General features: G+C 42.8%; 1 protein-coding gene across 2 annotated transcripts in view; it reads left to right on the top strand.

Moving 5' to 3' along the window:
- The first annotated feature begins 959 nt into the window (after positions 1–959).
- parp8 (poly (ADP-ribose) polymerase family, member 8) overlaps positions 960–22,091 on the top strand; it is a 371,536-nt gene continuing 350,404 nt past the window's right edge. For both annotated transcript variants that reach the window (XM_048531692.2, XM_048531677.2), the window contains exons 1-2: positions 960–1,725; positions 2,208–2,262. In XM_048531692.2, coding sequence (XP_048387649.1) covers positions 1,635–1,725; positions 2,208–2,262 — 146 coding nt within the window. In that variant the 5' untranslated portion in view covers positions 960–1,634. The remainder of the gene's footprint in view (positions 1,726–2,207; positions 2,263–22,091) is intronic.

Genomic DNA, 22,091 nt, shown 5'->3' with positions numbered 1-22,091 from the left:
TCAACGTATAAACCGCTTGTAATAAACGTTGCTCGCATTTAAAACAACAGGCAGTCACTGGAGGTGAACTCATTACGAATAAAACCTCTCAATTTATTTCACAGTTTTTCCAAAAAAAGTTTAAAGAAAGAAACCTCCCCTCCAAAAAAAAGCAGTAGCGCTGTTATTTCCTCAACTCCACCATTTCTCGAGGTTTAGTATGCACCCGAATGACCCAATTTGGAAGCCTCACAATAAATGATAACTCTGAAACTGACTGCCATAACGTTCACAGTGTTTCGTTATTCAGTCCCTAAGATCGACTGGGAGAAGACTACGGTGTCAATAAAATAGCATGTACGCACATGCAGTTTCGGAAAATCCCTGGGAAGGGAAGCCGTCCCACGTGATTTGCAGAGACAGAATGTGATTTTGAATGAGTGCACTTGTGGCACCTAAAGTGAATCCTTTATTCGGAGGCTCATGTGGTCCAACACCGAGAGCGGGGACAGCCTCTGGCGTTCGTTCTGCTACTATAGGGCTCCAAGGCCTGCATCCCAGGGAATCGGTCTTCTCATCTTTGCATACTGCTATATCGACAACGATTGCGTTTGATTGAAAAAAAATCATTCACAACGTAGAAATGTGCACATGTGGGGTTACGGCCAAAATCTCTAAAGGTTACGGAGCTGGGGAAAAACAAAAGCTTTCCACCGAATTTATAAACAGCAATAGAAATTGCAGTGGCAGCTTTAACATGCATTGATGAAATGTAGGTGCATTCGGAGACATGAATCAAATATGATAGATTTGTACTCTATAGGTTAGCGCGCTGCAGGTTTCAATGAATACGTTCTATAATTACCAAGCAGCAAGGAATCGAATTTGGAGAATAGACGCGTCTTGTTGATTAAATCACAACCCACCCACACCCACACACCCCTTTCCGCCCAACAAACACACACACTTGGCATCTAGTATAATATTAACGAGGCTGAGTGTGTGAGTTCTGTCAAATCTCTAATAGGAATCCGCTTTCTTCGTCGGGTGACGCTGTGACATTTCACCTGATCTGCGGGAGCGTTCAAATCTTGCGGTGCTCCATTAAAAAAAATTAAAAAGTGGGCAAATAGTGTGTGGGTTGCATACCTGGCCAGATCGAAAGCGCCTGTCACAGGTTGGATAATTACCCGCCCCTGAGAGATCGAGAGAGAGCAAAAAAAATGCAGAAGGAATAATTAATGAAGAAATCGGGCTGAACAGGAGGAGAGGAAGAAGCAGTGGACTGGCGTTTTAATTTGCTTTCGAAATCGCGAAGCCTTGTGGAGGAGGGTGTGTGTGTGTGTATGTGTGTCTGTGTATGTAGCGTGTGTGGAGGCTGCGGCGGCCCGTAGTACAGGAGATCTCTGGAGGAGAGCAGCTGGACCGTTGTAGTCAGCTGTGGCCCGCTGGAAGCTGCAGCAGCCCCGGAGCGAGCGAGCCCATCTCCCCGGGCCCTAGAGCACCGCCTCCCCGCCACCTGCACCACACTGGGGACTGTGACCTTGAGCTGAGCGGCGGCGACGGCCCCATTCGCACTTCTGCTTTGACTGGAGGAGGAAGGGGGCAGAAACAAAAAGGGGAAAACAAAACATTTCTCTCTCTGTTTACACTTCATGGGGATGTGTTCAAGGCAGGAGCGGATACAGACAGACATAGACAGCGTACTCCAGAGGTGCAAGGCGGACAAGGACTGTCTGTTTTCCGGTAAGATTTGTTTATTGTTTGTTATTAATAATGATTCTAAACGCTGGCTTTGAGCGGTGTTAAAACGCCGGCACTGTCATTTGGTTCAACAGCATGCAGTCACAAGATAAATAAGTCATCTTCGGGGATATGTGCGTTCATTTGCAATTGAAATATTTTTAATATAATCTCGCTGTGATGTAACAGATGGATGAATGCGACTGCTAATTTGCAGTTTCTGTTCATTTCCATGGATCTGTCCGTTCGCATCGACAATTTTGTGGTCGCTATGGAAACACTTGTTGCAGAGAAACGTACAGTAGATGCCCAGTTGTACGAAGTGATCCATCGCAGACCCAGAGCTGCAATGTGATTGTTTCACTGAGGCTGGATTTGTCTCAATATAATCCACTCTTGGTAAACCTCGCCAACACAACAGGCAGCTCAAAATCCGCCTCGGGTCAATCACAATATTTTGATGTTTCTTTCTATCCTGTTTTTAGATTTCAGATATTCTGATTCCACCTTCACCTACACATACACAAGAGGCTCGAAGAGGTAGGGTGAAACGTTCTCTCTTCCCCCTCCCTGACTAAAACAAAAGGAAGTTTTGTGCATTTACCGTGCGTTGTTATAATATGGGCGATTGCTCGGAACTTGTACATCTCCAGGCAAAGACCGTAAAGATGGGGTGTTTGGTGTGGGGGAGGGCGATATTTCTTAATGAAACCTCATGCCGTCTACGTGGAGCTGCACAGACATGTTCCGGAATTGTTTTGAAACAGACATCAAGACACTTCATAGATAACACGGTGTAGAGCTGGATGAACACAGCAAGGCAATTTATCGTTTTGTTTAGATACAAACAAGATGAAAACTTCCAAAAGTCCCTGCGTTAGATCCTATGCAGTAAGCTCTTCTCAAAATCCCGGAAATATCGACAACTTTGATCTAGGCTGAATAGATCAGTTATCGCCGTTTATATGTGTAACTACTTGGCTTAATTTACAGCTGTTCTGTTGATTGAACTGCCTATTTGCAACTTGCCATATTTGCTTTATATCCGGTAAATAAATTCATTCCACAAGTAGCGATAATTTAGCAAACCAAATAGTCTGGGAGACTGAGCATTTGACCTGCCCACTCATTCCTCATCGTCCCAAGCGCTTTCTGACATTCTCACTCCACTGAAAGCAGATTCAAAAGGTGCGGACTTTTGCGAGCAGAGAAGCTCGTTGATTAATGGTGATAGTTCGAACTGCCAGTGGTCACTCCGCGTCTGTGCTAACGTACCTCTAAATACGTACAAAACCAGTGCATTTGAAATGGACCGATTTTAACTAAGTCCCGACTAACGTACGTAGTGCGTAAAAAAAGGCTAGGGTTTTGTCTGAATTCGCTTAGAGGAACGACCGTTGTTTTGAATATAGAGTATGACATGATGTTGTGGTATTTTTAAGAAGAGGGGATTTGTTTTCGACTGCTGGGCCAAGTTTGCTTCCACTCCATTTTTTTGACTAATAGTTCGAATGATTGTGCAACCGCGACTAAGAGGAAATGAGCAAGGTTCATCCTCCAAAGAGGTTTTGAAACAGAGAGCCTAGAGATCTGTTTTACACAGTATGCGGACAGAATATTAATTTCAGTCATCCTTCCAATGGTGTCAGAAAGTGCACAGTCAGAGTTGGACATGGATTATAAAAATAATTTGTTGTGTTTTAGGCTGTCGACCTCAAAGAGCGATGGAAGCTCAGACATTGAGTATGTTCAACACAGAGACGGATAGATTACAAGATAATGATATGAAGTATTATGGAAGTAGTGCAGGAAAATGGTGTTGTGGTAGATGATTCACCCTGACTGGGACTGGTGGAGCAAAATGGAGGAGCTGCATGGTCTACTCCAGATCATATGTTCCTATGTCTGATCAGTACTTCAACTTCAGTTATCTACTTTGTGCTATATTCCTTGATTTTTCTTTACCTTCATAAAAATGTGTTGATTTCAAACTCAAAAATTTGAATTGAGCCAACATCTTTTTTTGAGAGGAATTTTCAGATCTCTACTCCTCTTTACAAATGAAGAATAATAGAATAATGGAAGAATGATACTGTGTGGAAACAGGCCGTTTGGCCCAACCAGTCACACTGACCCTCAGAGCATCCCACCCAGACCCATCCCCCCAACACTAAAGGCAATTTAGCATAGCCAATCCACCTAGCCTGCACATCTTTGGACTGTGGGAGAAAACTGGGGCACCCAGAGGAAACCCACGCAGACACCGGGAGAATGTGCAAACTCCACACAGACAGTCACCCAAGGGTGGAATCAAACCTGGGTCCCTGGCACTGTGAAGCAGCAGTGCTTACCACTGATCCACTGTGCCATCCTCCTGATTTTACTCCTGAATGATCTAACTCTGATTGTGAGATGATATCCCCTTGTTCTGGTTTCCCGACCAGACAAAATAGGTTCTCTGCTTTACTCTATCCGTGTATGCTTTAGTTCCTGTGTAAATCAAATGCTCCAGAGTTTGCCTTTAACCTTAGATATTTTCAATTTCCCAATCCAAACTCACATTTCCTGAATTGAGAGAGTTTGAATATGTTTGACTCATTCATTTGCAATTTGTACACTTTTAAAATTAGATGGGGAGGAAGTGATCAGGAAATATTGAATGGATTGTGTTTTTCTTTAGGACAGAGGTGTAACGAAGACTTCATTAAGGTCTTCAGAATTTGAATTTTTGGATTAGGGTAAATGCAGAGGGAATTTTTCCACTTATAGTAGGAGCCTAAACCAGAGGCCATAAAAAAAATTGTTTTAATAAACACAACAAGGAATTAAGGAAAATTTCTTAAATGTGTGACTAAAATGTAGAACTCTCTGTCACATGAGATGTAAATCGTTTTGTACTATTCAAAAAATCTTGAAGGTTTTTTTAAAAGAAAACTAGATGATTATGAGAGAATAAAACAAAGAGAATGGCTGAGATGAGGTTGACTAAATAGGAGGAGACACGTGCAAAATATAAGCACTAGCGCAAAACAGTCAGAACAGTTAAAACGGTCATGCTTCTGTACTGCCCATGTCATGATGCTTCAGTGGAGATTGCTTTGTCACTTAACTTCATCTAATGTAGTCACTATTGTGGTGCAATGCTCACTGTATGCGAAGCAAGGAGTTAATTGCAACCTAAATTAGTGTCAGTCTGAACTCAATAAAATTGCACCCCTTGAGGAGGAAGGTCTTAGGGTTAGGTCTCTCTCCAGAGAATTGGACAAATTATCTGGACTGACATTTGACAACAGAATGCTGAGGGAGTTCTGTCTGGTGAGACGATAAACTAAGGTACCATCTGTCCTTCCAGTTGGACATGAAAGATTGTGAGGCACTATTTTAACGAAGAGCAGGGTTGCTGTCCTAGTGTTCTTTCAGTTAAGTACCTCTCACCAACATTACAAAACCAGATTATCCAATCATTAAGATCAATGCAGTTTATTAAACGTTGAAGTGTGTGAATTGTCGGTCACAGTTCCCTACATTAAAACTGTGATTACATTGTAAAAGTATTACATTTTCAATAAAGCATTTTAGGGCTTTCTGAGGTCATGAAAAATGGATATAATAACATGCTATTTTGTAATAATACCTTAAACTGTTCCTGAAATAAAATGAATTGTAGTGCATTCATTCTTCTTTTCCTACAACCAGCATAATGGCTACGGTTGCAAGTAGCAAGTGCCACTTTATATTGGCAGAAAGCAAAAATAGTAACATGTAAATTATAAAAATGACATTTTTTTGCACAATATATGGATTTTGTTTTATTGCTTAGTGTAGATAACCAGGTCTCTAATGGAGAAGACTGGGAAACCATGGGCATCACACTGACTTTCATCAGCCAGGAAACGTGTTCTGGTTTGATATCATGCCCAGTAAATTGGAAACCTGGGGTTCAGAGAATTGCATGAATGAAAGAAGATTCTGGTTTGGAATGTTGATCTGAAGCAGAACCTGTCAGGTTGTGGCAAGCTGCTCATGCTGTGTTGCCAAGGCATTTGCATTGCATATGTTTTACTTTAGGATCTTTGTGATCCCTAAGATCAAGAATCACATTACAAAGGCTTAACACTAAGTACAATTGGGGATGAATGATAAATGAGTGTTAGCAATGCTGTTATTTATAAACAAAAATTGCCTGGTGGTGCAAATATGTTATTTTCTGCCATACAAACAAAATTGCAGATATTGGAAAACTGAAACAAAACAGAAATTGCTGGAGAAACTCAGCTGGTCTGGTAGTATCTGTGGACCGAAAGCATAGTTAGTGTTTTGGGTCCAGTGATCTTTCTTTAGAACTCCAGTGTCTCCAGCAATTTCTGTTTTTGTTTTATTTTCTGCGATGTCCGAAGAACAATAAATGCATCATACAAATTATTGATTGAATTAAAATGTGCTAACCCTCATTTCTTAAAAAATGAATGAAAGATAATTTTTTTTAAGTGGGAACATTAAATTAATTTAAACTTCAAATTGTTGGGATGTAACTTGTTTTCCTGGGAATCTGTACTGGAGTCCCAGTATTTGGAAGCAGGAATGTCCAAAAGGACGCATTCAATTTATATATGTAGACAATGCAAGGATCATAAATTCAATGTGGAAGATTTGAAATCATCTACTTTGGATACAAGAAAAATGATTTGGAATTTTTTTTAATAATAGGAGAGTAGGATCTTTAGAGCAGCAAGAGCATTTTGGTATCTGTATGGAGTCAACAGAGTTTTGTGAAAAGGAAATGGAATTCAAAAATGTATGTTTTATGCAGAAGTAATAAGTATGATGGATTAAAGGGAGCCTGTGAATATAGTGAAGTTGATTTCCAGAGGGTACTTGATAAAGTGACACAGCAATGGTTACTACACAAATTAAGAACTTATGCTGTAAGGTGTGACATGTGACATGGATAAAGGATTGTCTACCTAACAGGTAGCAGAGAGGAGTGATAATTAGGTCTTTATCAGGTTGATAATTTCACAGGGATCAGAGCTGGTGTGTCAATTATTTACAAGGTAGATCAATTATCTGGATTTGAGTACCAAACGTACAGTGGCTAAATTTATTGAGAACACCAAGCATCTAACTAATTACAACACTAGGTTGTCAAGAGTATACAAAGGATTATAGATAATGGGTGGGAACAAAAATAGCAGATGCAATGTTTGTGAGAAAATATGAACTTATCCACTTTGGAAGGATCACTACGGATTATTTAAATGTTGCTATTTAAATCAATGGAGATTGCAGAAATGAAGGTACAGAGTGAACTGGATGTGAAGCATTAACTGTTAGTTTGCATGTATTGCAAGTGGTTTGAAAAACAAATGGGATGTTGGTGTTTATTCCAAGTGGAATGAAATATAAGAATCGGGAAATATTGCCACAGCTTGATGAGATCATGCCCAGAGTACTATGTACAATTTTGGTCTCATTATTTGGAAAATAATATAACTGTAATGGAAGCAGCTCAGCAAAGGTTCACTTAACTTATCCCTGGGAGAAAGGCTTATGTTTTGAAGAAAGATTAAATAGTTTGGCCTTTTTTTGGAGTTGAGAGGAATTTGAGGTGATATCAATGAAGAACATGACAGAATAGATTGTGAGAGGATGTTTTCCCCTTATAAAAAAAGACTAGAACTAGAGGACTTGGTTTAAGAATAAGAGGTCATGTTTCTACCATGGAGATAAGAGGGTCATTTGTCTGGGAATTCTCTTCCTCACAAAACTGTGGAGACTGGGAATTGGATTTATTAAAGGTGGAGCTAGTTAAATATTAATGGACCAGAGAATCAAGTTTATGGGGATAGATGAGAACGTGAAGTTGAAACCACAGCCAGATCATGTTTTGAATTGTAGAGCAGGGTAGGCTCGAAGGGCTCAATGGCCTACTCCTGCTGCGAAGTCTAGTACTCCAGTATACATAACTATAACGGTGCACAGGTACAAAATGTAATCTGAAAGGTTAATGGAATGTTGGCCTTTAAATTGAAGAGGCAGGAATCCAAAACTGGGAAAATGATGCTTCACTTGTACATGGCCTTAATCAGACTTGTAAACTGGCATCAGTTTTCAACATTGGCCCTCAGCAAGGATAGTTGGCTTTGCAGTAGGTATGGTGCAGATTCATTACAATAAAGCTCAGCAAAATGGTTTTGTTTATGAGGAGAGTGTTCACAAACTCATCATGTACTTGTTTGAGTTTCAATAGATTACAGAGAACTTATTTCAAGAATGAAGAAACACAATTATAAAATTAGAACTAGGCTACTAAGAAGTAAAATCAAGAAGTATATTTTCACACAAAGCGTGGTAGATCTCAACTTTATTCTGTCAAGGTATGCTGAGTCAGTTGAATTTTTCAAAGTTGACAGATTTAAGTAAGGGTATCAGAACATACATGTCACTCAGGATGCATGGAATTGAGGTAACATTCAATGGCCTAAGTAAATTATGGTGGGCCCTGAATGGTGTATTCCAGGACCTGTGTTCCTTATTTCCTTAAGTTTTCACTAAGGTTAATGTTTCCACATATTTGAACTGAAGTGACTTATGATATGTGGCATAATATTTCTTACAATGTATAGGGGTCATTATGGCATATAGTAGACTACACTGCTATAATTGACAGCCCTGATTGCTTTTTTCTTCACTTTCTGCAAGGCATGAGTCCAAAGCACAAAATATTTATGGTCTCATGACTGAAATTATGTTGTCACTCAAGTACAGTTGGTGGTTTTGCAAGGAAAACTGTTGCATTTGAAGCATATTTTGAGAAGAGTGGGGTGAATCTAGCTTTGCATTTGACCTTCTTGCAAAAGTCAATCAGTGTGAGAACTAAGTTAATATTGACAAATTAGTGAGTGCTAAATTTTTCTTTAAGTGTGTTTCCATGCTTATTTTTGTGAAAGCCTTAAAGCACACTGTGTTTACAATGTTTAAGCTTTCTTTTAAGAAAATTAGAATACACTCAAAGTACTAGGCAACAGTAAAAGACAATGGTTTTGAAATTGTGTGGGACAACATGATCATAGAGCCAAAATTTACATTATGGAAGCAAACCTTTTAGCCCAATTGGTACATCCCAATGCTTATTCTACACATGAACATCTTCCCTTTCTATGTTATGTCTTCAGCAAGAGTTAACATGTACTTTTCAATTCATTTTTTTTCATGAACTCATTTAACCTGCTCCTCAATTCACGGTTGCTAATAACTTGTGATCAGAGACAATAAGAACTGCAGATCCTGGAGAATGCAAGATAACAAAGTGTGAAGCTGGATGAACACAGCAGGCCAAGCAGCATCTCAGGAGCACAAAAGCTGACGTTTCGGGCCTAGACCCTTCATCACATGCTAATAACTTCTCTATTTCAAATACCAGTTGTATCCATTTATTGTCTTTAAGGCAAATGGCTAAAGAAGTGGCTGAAGATGTGAGTCACAAACAAGCAAAGAGAAATAGAGGCATTAAGTTTAAGAATAGAAAATTCCACAGCTCTGACCTTTTGCAGCTGTCAACGCATCTATCAGCGGTAAAATGAATAATGGAGATGAGGAAGGACCAGAATTGAAGGTATGCCAGTAGTTTGGAGCATTATGGGGCTAGAGGAATATTCAGAGCCTTTTGGGGAAGGAAGCAGTATTTTAAAAACTAGGTTATGATTGTTAAAATTGAGATATTGTTTCAACACATACCAATGCAGGTCAGCAAACTTGGGACAGGTGGGAGTTCAGATGCTGGTGAGAGAAATTTGGATCACCTTAAGTTTACAAAAGATAGAAAATGAGTTCAACTGCTAGTAGTTGAAGTAGTGAACTGAAGATAAAAACAATAGTATGGAAAAGCATTCCTGAGGCAGGAACGCTGAGGTAGTGATGATATGAGGTATTGTTACAGAGATAGAAATGGGCAGTGTTAGTGGCAGTGCAGATGTGTGGTCAGAAGTTCAAATATGACACCAACATTTTGAAGTGTTTGGCTTAAAGAGAGGTGGTGTTTATCAGGGAGAGTGATTTCTGCTCATCCAGTACCAGAGGAAGAGCCATCTGTGGAGCAGCAGCTGCAATTTTCTTAAGTTTCCATCTTGAAATTTCCTAACGTTCTCCTGCCATGGCAGCAGTTAGCCCTCTTGATGGGTTTGCCAGCTGGACATTCGCCCAGCTGGAAGCATGCCCAGTCCACTGTTCCTAGTTTAACTGCTTTTCTGGATGCACCCTTTCAATTGGCCATCTCCTGTAAGGTTGTGCAAATGTACAGCCAGATATCGCCAACAAGTCAGAACCTATTTTAATTTATCACCTCTGAAATTCCAAAAAAGGCAGTAAGATTCTATCCATTGACTGTCATGAGAATTTATTTGATTTTTAAAGTGAATTGCCATCCACTGTATATAATTCCACACTGTTGCTATTTGTGAAATTTGTTTCGCTTTATAGATTAAGGAAAGCCATCAGGCACATAAGACATCCACATAATTAGAACAAGTTGAATGCACTCAGCCAGTTGAGAGTTTGAAAACTCATTTTGCTGTTAGTACCATTTCTTGATTTGCAGACGAGAAGTGGCATTTTCATAGGTTTAGCAATCCAGTTATTGTTTGGTATGGTCATGTTTGAAGTGCGTTATAAAGTTATCTTACATCAAACACTCATACATAACTGTGTAAAAGTGGTTTTGTCTTTTAGAAAAGCTTCCTCTTCCTGCCATGTGATCAGCCCAGAGATCTCACTCATTCATCCATGTCATTTTCATTTTTAAAGAACCTCCCCTTTTATACATTGCAACTCAAAGCAAAAACCAGTGGTTAAGGATAACATTGACAGAAACTTTAACAAAAAATACAGTCTCTGGGGAAGTCAAATGTGAAACCTCAGCAGTGTAAAGAAAACTTTTATGCCTAATAAACCACGTTTATGCATTATTGAAATGGATACAATAAAGAACTTGCACTTATATAGCTATATATATTTGGTGCAGTAAAGCATCCCAAAGCCCTTCATGGTCCAAATCAGTGGCAGAGGAATTTGGAGAGATGACTGAAAGTGCAGTTGAAAAAAATGGTTTTGCAGACTTTACAGAAAGACACGAGCAGAAAGTCTGAGTAGATTTGTGGGTAGACAGTTTGAAAAAGAAGGGACGAGATAGCTGAAGTCTCAGCTGCCACTGATGAGATAACAAATTTGCTGGGTGACGAGAGTTGAAGGGTGGACTTTGAAGGAGAGTCAGAGGACTGCATTTCCTCAATTTAAAGTTGCAGTCTGATAATGAAGCGAGTAGCATTTAAAAGCAAGGGCATGGGGATGCAGTGGAAGAAAGAGATACTGTGGAATAGGACTTTGTGTGGGTTCTGATATAAATAGGAGATTTATGTGATGCAATATTTATCTATCCCCACAGCTTTTTTTTAAAAGAAAAATCTCCGTATTTTGGTTTGCTTAAATTTCTGGTGCGATACTTGAGTGTCAGACTTTGAACAAACCTGTGTGGAAATTTTACAATACATTTGCAATCAATTTCATTTTGATTGATTAGAGACTAATCACAACTGAAGCTGTTGACCTATTAGAGTGGATGGATAAAGTATGAGTGCAAATCTACTAAGCAATTACAGAACAACCATTGATCAGTCAGAAAAATGTTGTTATATTAAGAAAAACAAAGAATCCACCTTTTTTTAGAGAATCTTTTTCGTTTCCTGTCGTTTTTCTTTCATTATTAAATTTACGACTGAAAACGGGTGGTGGAGGTAGTGTTGGGGACAAAGGATAGTGATGAAGCAGTGACACAAATCTTTTACTCTCAACTGAAAATACTTCTTATAATACTCCTGTTCAACACAGAGCATTCACTGAGAAGGTTAGTGGTAGTTTCCTGTGGGTTCCATCCAATTCTCTTTTGTCTGCCAGGGAAGGCGAAAAAGCGTTTATTTTGCAAATTCATGACAATAACAGATTGCATAGAATTTGAGATAACAAGGTGTAGAGCTGGATGAACACAGCAGGCCAAGCAACGTCAGAGGAGCAGGACGTTTTGGGTCTAGACCCCTCTTTAGAAATAGAATTTGTGTGTCTTTGGTAATTTTGTAAAGACCAGATTTTGCTTTGAGTGGGACTGAACTGGAAAAAGGACTGTTTTGCAACAAAGGACTAAGGAAGGAATTTCTGAATTATTAAAAAGCAAGTTATTCAAACTCGTTCAAAGTAGTGTTTATACTACTGGTTTGTAAGCAGAAGAGGAAGGTGTAAAGGAAGATGGCCAAGCTCCAGGGATCTGCCTGTAACACAAGATTCAGCCAGCAACAGGTTGATGAATGGTTGGTTGAGCTGTGACCAATTGTGGATGCCAAAAGCCATCATCTTGGCAACCACTATCTGCTTGGCTCTTGAGTAGCCAAATAGCTTATGGATGTGAATGATATTGGGAGAGGCCTTGCACTGCAGAAAGTGCAGATGCTGTCTCATTCTTTTTCTCTGTCTTGCTGTAAACATGCCCAAAGCATGAATAAACCCAAGATGATAAAATGTGAGGCTAGATGAACACAGCAGGCCAAGCAGCATCTCAGGAGCACAAAAGCTGACGCTTCGGGCCTAGATCCTTCATCAGAGAGGGGGATGGGGAGAGGGAACTGGAATAAATAGGGAGAGAGGGGGCGGCGGACCGAAGATGGAGAGAAAAGAAGATAGGTGGAGAGAGTATAGGTGGGGAGGTAGGGAGGGGATAGGTCAGTCCAGGGAAGACGGACAGGTCAAGGAGGTGGGATGAGGTTAGTAGGTAGATGGGGGTGCGGCTTGGGGTGGGAGGAAGGGATGGGTGAGAGGAAGAACCGGTTAGGGAGGCAGAGACAGGTTGGACTGGTTTTGGGATGCAGTGGGTGGGGGGGAAGAGCCCTCGTTCTCACACACCACCCTACCAACCTCCAGATACAACGCATCATCCTCCGACACTTCCGCCATTTACAATCCGACCCCACCACCCAAGACATTTTTCCATCCCCACCCCTGTCTGCTTTCCGGAGAGACCACTCTCTCCGTGACTCCCTTGTTCGCTCCACACTGCCCTCCAACCCCACCACACCCGGCACCTTCCCCTGCAACAGCAGGAAATGCTACACTTGCCCCCACACCTCCTCCCTCACCCCTATCCCAGGCCCCAAGATGACATTCCACATTAAGCAGAGGTTCACCTGCACATCTGCCAATGCGGTATACTGCATCCACTGTACCCAGTGTGGCTTCCTCTACATTGGGGAAAGCAAGCGGAGGCTTGGAGACCCCTTTGCAGAACACCTCTGCTCAGTTCGCAACAAACAACTGCACCTCCCAGTCGCAAACCATTTCCACTCCCCCTCCCATTCTCTAGATGACATGTCCATCATGGGCCTCCTGCAGTGCCACAATGATGCCACCCGAAGGTTGCAGGAACAGCAACTCATATTCCGCCTGGGAACCCTGCAGCCATATGGTATCAATGTGGACTTCACCAGATTCAAAATCTCCCCTTCCCCTACTGCATCCCTAAACCAGCCCAGTTCGTCCCCTCCCCCCACTGTACCACACAACCAGCCCAGCCACCTCCGTCTCCGCGCTTACTTCTTTAACTTTGAACCTAACCCTCCCTCTACTGACCACTTCTCCCGTCTCCAATGCACCCCCTCCTCCTAGGTACCACCCCAAGGCCTCCTACCCTCCCTTGACCTCTTCATCTCCAACTGCTGTCGAGACATCAATCGCCTCAACCTCTCTACCCCTCTCACCCACTCCAACCTCTCCCCCGCAGAACGGGCAGCCCTCTGCTCCCTCTGCTCCAATCCCAATCTCACCATAAAACCTGCAGACAAGGGAGGCGCGGTTGTAGTATGGTGCACTGACCTCTACATCGATGAGGCCAGACGCCAACTCTCCAACACCACCTCCTACCGTCCCCTGGATCGTGACACCACCCCCGAGCACCAAACCATCATCTCCCAAACCATCCATAGCCTCGTCACCTCAGGTGACCTCCCACCCACAGCCTCAAACCTCATTGTTCCCCAACCCTGCACTGCCTGCTTCTATCTCCTTCCCAAAATCCACAGACCCGCCTGCCCTGGTCAACCCATTGTCTCCGCCTGCTCCTGCCCCACCGAACTCAACTCCACTTATCCTGACTCCATTTACTCCCACTTGGTTCAGGAACTCCCTACCTACATCCATGAGACTACCCACGCCCTCTACCTCCTCCAGAACGTCCAATTCCCCGGTCCCCAACACCTCATTTTAACCATGGACATACAGTCCCTGTACACTTGCATTCCCCATGCAGATGGCCTAAAGGCCCTCTGCTTCTTCTTGTCATGCAGGCCCAACCAGTCCCCCTCCACTGACACCCTCATCCGCTTAGCCGAACTCGACCTCACCCTCAACAACTTCTCTTTCAATTCCTCCCATTTCCTACAGACAAAGGGGGTGGCCATGGGCACCCGCATGGGCCTAAGCTATGCCTGCCTCGGTGTAGCGTGCGTGAAACAATTCCTCTTCCACACCTACACTGGCCCTAAACCCTACTTCTTCCTCCGTTACATTGATGACTGTATCGGCGCCACCTCATGCTCCCATGAGGAGCTCGAACAGTTCAACCACTTCACCAACACCTTGCACCCCAACCTTAAGTTCACCTGGACTATCTCTAACACCTCTTTCACCTTCCTGGACCTCTTTGTCTCCATCTCAGGCAACCATCTAGAAACCGATATCTATTTCAAGCCCACCGACTCCCACAGCTACCTAGAATACACCTCCTCCCACCCACCTTCCTACAAAAATGCCATCCCCTATTCCCAATTCCTTTGTCTCCAGCACATCTGCTCCCAGGATGAGGCATTCCACTCCCGCACATCTCAGATGTTTTCCAAGGACTGCAACCCTCCCCTCCACCGCAGTGGTCGAGAACGCCCTCGACTGTGTCTCCCACATTTCCCGCAACTCATCCCTCACACCCCGTCCCCGCAGTAACAATCAAAAGAGAGTCCTCCTTGTTCTCACATACCACCCCACCAACCTCCGGATCAAACGCATCTTCCTCTGACACTTCCGCCATCTGCAATCCGACCCCACCACCAAAGACATTTTTCCCTCCCCACCCTTATCCGCTTTCTGGAGGGATCACTCTCTCCGTAACTCCCTTGACTGCTGCACACTCCCCTCCAGCCCCATCACACCCGGCACTTTTCCCTGCAACCACAGGAAGTGCTACACCTGCCCCTACACCTCCCCTCTCACCTCCATCCCAGGCCCCAAGAAGACTTACCACATCACGCAGATGTTCACCTGCACATCTGCCAATGTGGTATACTGCATTCACTGTACCCATTGTGACCTCCTCTACATTGGGGAAACCAAGTGGAGGCTTGGGGACTGCTTTGCCGAACACCTACGCTTGGTTCGCAATAAACAGCGGCACCTCCCGGTTGCGAACCACTTCAACTCCCTCTCCAATTCCTCAGAAGACACGTCCATCCTGGGCTTCCTGCAGTGCCACAATGATGCCAACAGCAAGTCATATTCCGCTTGGGAACCCTGCAGCCCAATGGTATCACTGTGGATTTCACAAGCTTCAACATCTCCTCTCTCCCCACCGCATTCTAAAACCACCCAAATTCGTCCCCACCTCCCTAACCTGTTCTTCCTCCCACCTATCTCCTCCTTCCTCCTCAAGCCCCACCCCCATCTCCTACCTACTAACCGCATCCCACTCCCTTGACCTATCCGTTCTCCCTGGGCTGATCTATCTCCTCCCTACCCCCTCACCTAGACTCATCTTAACTGGCTCCATCCCTGCCTCTTTAACTTGTCTGTCTCTACTCCACCTATCTTCTCCTCTATCCATCTTCAATCCACCTTCCCCTCTCTCCCTACTTATTTCGGAATCCTCTTCCCCTCCTCCATTTCTGATGAAGGGTCGAGGCCCGAAACATCAGCTTTTGTGCTCCTAAGGTACTGCTTGGCCTGCTGTGTTCATGCAGCTCTACACCTTGTTATCGCAGATTCTCCAGCATCTGCAGTTCCTATTAACTCTGTGCCCTAAGCAATCTTTTTGCAAAAAAGTGCCATAACATGTATTATTATGCTAACCTACAATGTCTCCCAGAAATAGTTTATAGACCTTATTGTATGGCAATATTTTATCTCCAGAACATTGTGCAATTTGTCGAAATTGAAATAATATATCTCCATACTGTGACCTCTGGGGCACACTATTCTAATCCCAGCAATATCCATTTATATTAACTTGTTTCCTGTACATCATGAATCATCAATCCATGCCATTACAGCCCATGCCTGAATTTTATAATAAGCCTCTCATCGGATTACTTATTGATCATCTTCTTGAAAGCCGTGTTAACTGTACCAACTTTCCTTTTCACTAGTCAGAGTCATACAGCATGGAAACAGACCCTTCAATCCCACTAGTCCACGGTGACCATGTTCCCAAACTAAACCAGTGCCATTTGCCTGTGTTTATCCCATTATCTCTCCAAACCTTTCCTATTCATGTCCTTATCCAAACATCTTTTAAATGTTATAACTATACCTGCATCCACCACTTCCTCTGGCAGTTCATTCCACACACTAACCACCCTCTGTACAAAAAATGGCCACTTGTGTCCTTTTTACCTCTTTCTCCTCTCACCTTAAAAATATACCCCCCACTTTGGACTCCCCCAGCTTTGGAAAAAGACCTTTGCTAGTCACCTTATGTATGGCCCTCATGATTTTATAAATCTCAATCTCCTATGCTTCATTGAAGTCTACCCATCCCATTTTTGCAGATGAAACCCTCCATTCCCGTCAACATCTGGTAAATTGTTCCTGAACCCTCTCTAATTTAATAATATCCTTCCTATAACAGGGCTACCAGAATTGCAGATAGTACACCAGAGGAGGCCTCACCAATGTCCTGTACACCCTCAATATGACGTCCCAACTCCTAACGTAAATATCTGATCAATGAAGGCAAGAGTGCTAAATGTCTTCTTAACCATCCTGTCTACCTGTGACACAAATTTCAAAATCTTATGTACCTGAACTGCTAGGTCTCTCTGTTCTACTAGTCAGGTCCCTGCCTTTAATTGTATAGAAACTGCCCTTATTTGTTTTACCAAAGTGCAATATGTCTTCACGAACTTAATAACCATGCCTCCCATACCCTCAAACAAATCACTTATGTAAATGACAAACAAAAGCAGACCAGTGCAGATCCTTGTGGAACATCAGTGGCCATAGGCCTCCAGTTCAAAAAACAGCCCTTCACCACCACCCCCCACTGTCTCCTACCATCAAGCCAATTTTGTCTCCAATTGGCAAGCTCACCCTGAATCCCATGTGATCTAACTTTACAAATAGGCTTATCATGCAGAAACCTATCAAAGGCTTTACTAAAGTCCAAATAAACAATATCTACTGCTCTGGTATCATCAATCTTAGTCAGTTATCTACTCAAAAAATTTTCAAAATCAAAATCTTTCTTCTTATTTAAATAGTTCTATCATATATCAACATTGTTTCTTCCTTTTTATGATATTATTTTGAAATCTCTTTGGGAGAAATTTTGTACTTCCTATCTAATTTAAGAAATTCAATATTAGATGTAGGATTATTAATAGTAGCATATAAACATTTAAAACAAAATAATTAAACATTTCTAATGATCCTTTTTTTGATTAAAATGTGTTTCTTCCATTTTCCATCAGAAGTAGATAACAATGGACCTGCCTCTGAGCCACAGAGCTTTAATTGTTGAGTTTCCTTCAGTTTATGTTGCTCAGAGACTTTCTGCAAATTACCAGACGTTCAGTTCCAGCAAAAAAGCTAACTTTTCTAGAATTTTGTTTCAGATTTTTGAGCGTATTTTTTAAAAAAAGTTCTAAATTGGATCTGCACTGTATTTTCTGTTGCATGGAATGCATAGCTCTGGCATAAGTATATGTTTAATTAAAATTTTAATCGCTTCCTTGATTGGGGGCTGCTGAGCAGGTTCCACCCAGTATGCTTAGTTGACAATGAAATGAATTAAAACTTTAATTTTCATACTTAAGGAAGAAAGCATACATTAATCAAGGGAAGCCAGTCTGGATTGATGAAAGATAAATCATGTCTGACAAACTTGATTGAATACTTTGGTAAGCTACCAGAGAAGGCTGTTAAAGGTAGTAGATGTAAATATGGATGTTTAGAAGTCATTCAACAAAGAACTAAAGAATATGGAATTGACTGCTTGGCAGGATGAAAAGGATGAATGTTTCCCAGTTTGGGAAGACTTTTGTAGTGATCTTCCTCAAGGTTCAGTTTGGCATCCATTATTCTTTATAAACAACCTAGGCCTGGGCGTCGGGACTCATATTATAAAATGTGAGGAAAACACCAAATTTGGCAATACAGAAGAAAGTAAGAGGATATTATAAAAATCAGAATGACTAGGAGAAGATATTAAAATTGGTTTTAAATTGTTTTGTAGTCCCTTTGTAGAGGGCAGAGACGGAAAGATAGTTTCCTATATATGACACAATTCTGAGAAGTGTAGACGAGAATTATTTCTTTAGTGTCCATTGTCCAAGTGTTGAAAGATCTCATGGCCAGTTGATAAAATGGTTCAGTGTCAGTAAAATGTCATTGACTCGGTTTTCCCACTATCACTCGTATCCTTACATACAGATGAGGAAGGTCACCACTTTGATTGGGACAACACATCCATCCTAGGACAAGCCAAACAGAGACGCGAACGAGAATTCCTAGAAACATGGCGTTCCAACCAGAATTCCATCAACAAACACATTGATTTGGAGCCAATCTACCATCCTCTGAGAAAAAGAACAGGAAATGACACCACCAATGCAGGAAATGACATCACCAACGCAAGGAAACCTAAACATATAAATAGAAAGCGGGACATAACACCAGTGCTTCGTCGGAGGCTCACTGATGGTGTTACCTAGAATGGTGATGAAACGTCTGAAAAACTAACCTTCCAGCTCAGCAAGCAAACTCACATCCAGAACCTCAACCTGAGCTACAAATTTTCTCAAAACTCGCTAGAGAAAATGAATATATAAACAAAGATGTCATGCAAAAACTTTATTAATCACTGATTAAGCCTCATCTAGACTATTCTGAACAATTCTGTTACCACACTCCAGGAAAGAGATTAAAGCTTTAGGAATGATGTAGAGGTAAATTACCAGACTGTTAGCGGGGATGAGGATCTTTTGTTTTGAGGGATGGCTGAAAAATTAAACAGTTTTCCTTGGAACAGGGAAAGTTGAGGGTGGTCTAATCGATGTTTTTGGGAAAATAAGATGACCAGACATGAATAGTACCTCCTTGGCGAAGGAGAAATGTGAAGCAGGCCATTGTAGATGATTTGCTAGCACCTTTGGGGAATATTTATACTAATTTTTCAGGAGTTTGTGAGAACCAAAACATAATATTAGAGAGGGAAAGCAAGATGAGAATAATATTAGGAGATAGGACCAGAGTTGGAAATAGTAAGGTATTAGATGGGTTTGGGGGAAAAAGGAAAATAATAAAGCCTAAATGAGGCTTACAGTGCAAGTTTATGAATATATTAACTGGTATATTAGTTTGTTGAAATGAAAAGCAGAATGATGTTGTGGCAGAAAAAGAGGCCTGGAACCAAAGAAAGGTGTCATTTTGTAATAAATATTCCTGGATACAGGAAAGCTGAGAAATACTTGCATGATTGTATAGGATTTGATTTCTGTAAAAAAAAAATAATGTTGAAGTTTTATGTCTTGTACTCATCAGGACAGAATCTCTAGAGTAACAAATTTCAATGGGAAAAACAGTTTATACGGCATGGGAAAAGGGTGGGCAGTGGGCTGTTGAGTTAGACTAAAGACAATGGATGACTAGAAGGTTAAAAATTGTTAAAATCTTGCTCAGAACAGTATATAAAAATAGGGTCAGTAACTACAGCCCAGTCAGTTTAATTTTTGAATCAGGGAAGTATTCAGAAATGATCTTTAAAGAAAAAAGCCATAGATACTCGGGTAAACATAGGTTTATTCAGGACAAGATAACAAAGTGTGAAGCTGGATGAACACAGCAGGCCAAGCAGCATCAGAGGAGCAGGAAAGCTAATGTTTCCGACCTAGTCCCTTGTTCAGAAATTCGGTCGGAAAAGGGGGTTCTGAAATAAATAGGGAGATAGGGCAGGCGGATCGAAGATGGATAGAGGAGAAGATAGGTGGAGAGGAGACAGTCTGGTCAAAGAGGCGGGGATGGAGCCTGTGAAGGTGAGTGTAGGTGGGGAGGTAGGGAGGAGATACGTCAGCCCAGGGAGGACGGACAGGTCAAGGGGGCGGGATGAGGTCAATAGGAAGGAGATGGCAGTGGGGTTGAGGTGGGACGAGGGGATAGGTGGGAGGAAGGACAGGTTAGGGAGGTGGGGATGAGCAGGGCTGGCTTTGGGATGCAGTGGGGGAGAGGAGATTTTGAAGCTTGTGAAGCCCACATTGATACCATTGGGCTGCAGGGTTCCCAAACGCAATATGAGTTGCTATACCTGCAACCTTCAGATAGCATCGTTGTGGCACTGTACGAGGCCCAGGATGGACATGTCGTCTGTGGAATGGGAGGGGGAGTTGAAATGGTTCGTGACTGGGAGGTGTTGTTTAATGCGAACCGAACGTAGGTATTCTCCAAAGCGGTCCCCAAGCCTCCACTTCGTTTCCCCAAAGTAGAGGAGGCCACAATGGGAACAACAGATGCAATATACCACATTAGCAGATGTGCAGGTGAACATCTGCTTGATGTGGAATGTCTTCTTGGGGCCTGGGATGGGGGTGATTGGGGAGGTGTAGGGGCTGGTGTAGCACTTCCTGCGGTTGCAGGGCAATATGCCGGGTGTGGCGGGGCTGGAGGGAGTGTGGAGCAGACAAGGGAGTCACGGAGAGAGTGATCCCTCTGGAAGGCAGATAAGGTTGGGGAGGAAAAAATGTCTTTGGTGGTGGGGTCGGATTACAGATGGCAGAAGCGTCGGAGGATGATGCATTGGATCCGGAGGTTGGTAGGTGGTATGTGAGGATGAGGAGGATTCTCTTTTGGTTGTTAGTGCGGGGACGGGGTGTACGGGAAATGCGGCAGACACGGTCAAGGGGGTTCTTGACCACTGAGAGGGGGAAGTTGCAGTCCTTGAAAAACGAGAACATCTGGGATGTATGGGCGTGGAATGCCTCATGCTGGAAGCAGATGTGGTGGAGGCGAAGGAATTGGGAATAGGGGATGGCATTTTTGCAGGAAGGTGGGTGGGAGGAGGAGTATTCTAGGTAGCTGTGGGAGTTGGTGGGCTTGAAATGGACATCGGTTTCTAGATGGTTGACTGAGATGGAGACAGAGAGGTCCAGAAAGGTGAGGGATGTGTTAGAGATGGTCCAGGTGATCTTGAGGCTGGGGTGGAAGGTGTTGGTGAAGAGCTCCTCGTGGGAGCATGAGGCAGCGCTGATACAGTCATCAATGTAATGCAGGAAGAGGTGGGGTGGGAGGGGGTGTATTCTCTGTAGCGGTGGCAGTCGATGGGCTTGAAATGGATATCGGTTTCTAGGTGGTTGCCAGAGATGGAGACAGAGGCGCCCAGGAAGGATAGAGAGGTAATAGAGATGGTCCAGGTGAACTTAAGGTTGGTGTGGAAGAGCTTTGTGGAGTGGGCAAGAAAGTGGGAATTGAGACTGAGATGAGACCCCCTGTGATCATATTACATGGCAGAGAAGGCCAAGATAGTTGCCAACTCCTGCTCCAAGTTCTTGTGTCCTTATGTACAGGCCCACAAACAGTAAGCACACAGTAGGATGGAATAGGTGAAGTGGATAAACTGATCGATCTCCTCGTGGGAGCACGAGGCGGCACTGATGCAGTCGTCAATGTAACGGAGGAAGAGGTGGAGTTTACGGCCATTGTAGGTGCAGAAGAGGGATTGTTCCACGTAACCTACAAAGAGGCAGGCAGAGCTTGGGACCATGCGGGTGCCCATGGCCTCCCCCTTTGTCTGTAGGAAGTGGGAGGAATCGAAAGAGAAGTTGTAGAGGGTGAGAACGAGTTTGGCTTGGCGGATGACGGTGTCAGTGAAGAGGGACTGGTCGGGCCTGCGGGACAGGAAGAAGTTGAGGGCCTTTAGGCCACCTCTTTGGGGAATGCGGGTGACTCAGTTTTGAGTTTTGCAGATGATGCAAAACTTAGAAGTATTGAGAGCCACGAGGAGATAGTCTACAACTTTAACAAAAGAATGTAAATACTTTGATAGACCGGATGAAAAAGTTGCAAAAAAATTAATACAG

Source organism: Stegostoma tigrinum, chromosome 1 (assembly GCF_030684315.1).
Source record: "Stegostoma tigrinum isolate sSteTig4 chromosome 1, sSteTig4.hap1, whole genome shotgun sequence".
Lineage (NCBI taxonomy): Eukaryota > Metazoa > Chordata > Chondrichthyes > Orectolobiformes > Stegostomatidae > Stegostoma > Stegostoma tigrinum.
This window is presented reverse-complemented; position numbering and strand designations above follow the sequence as displayed.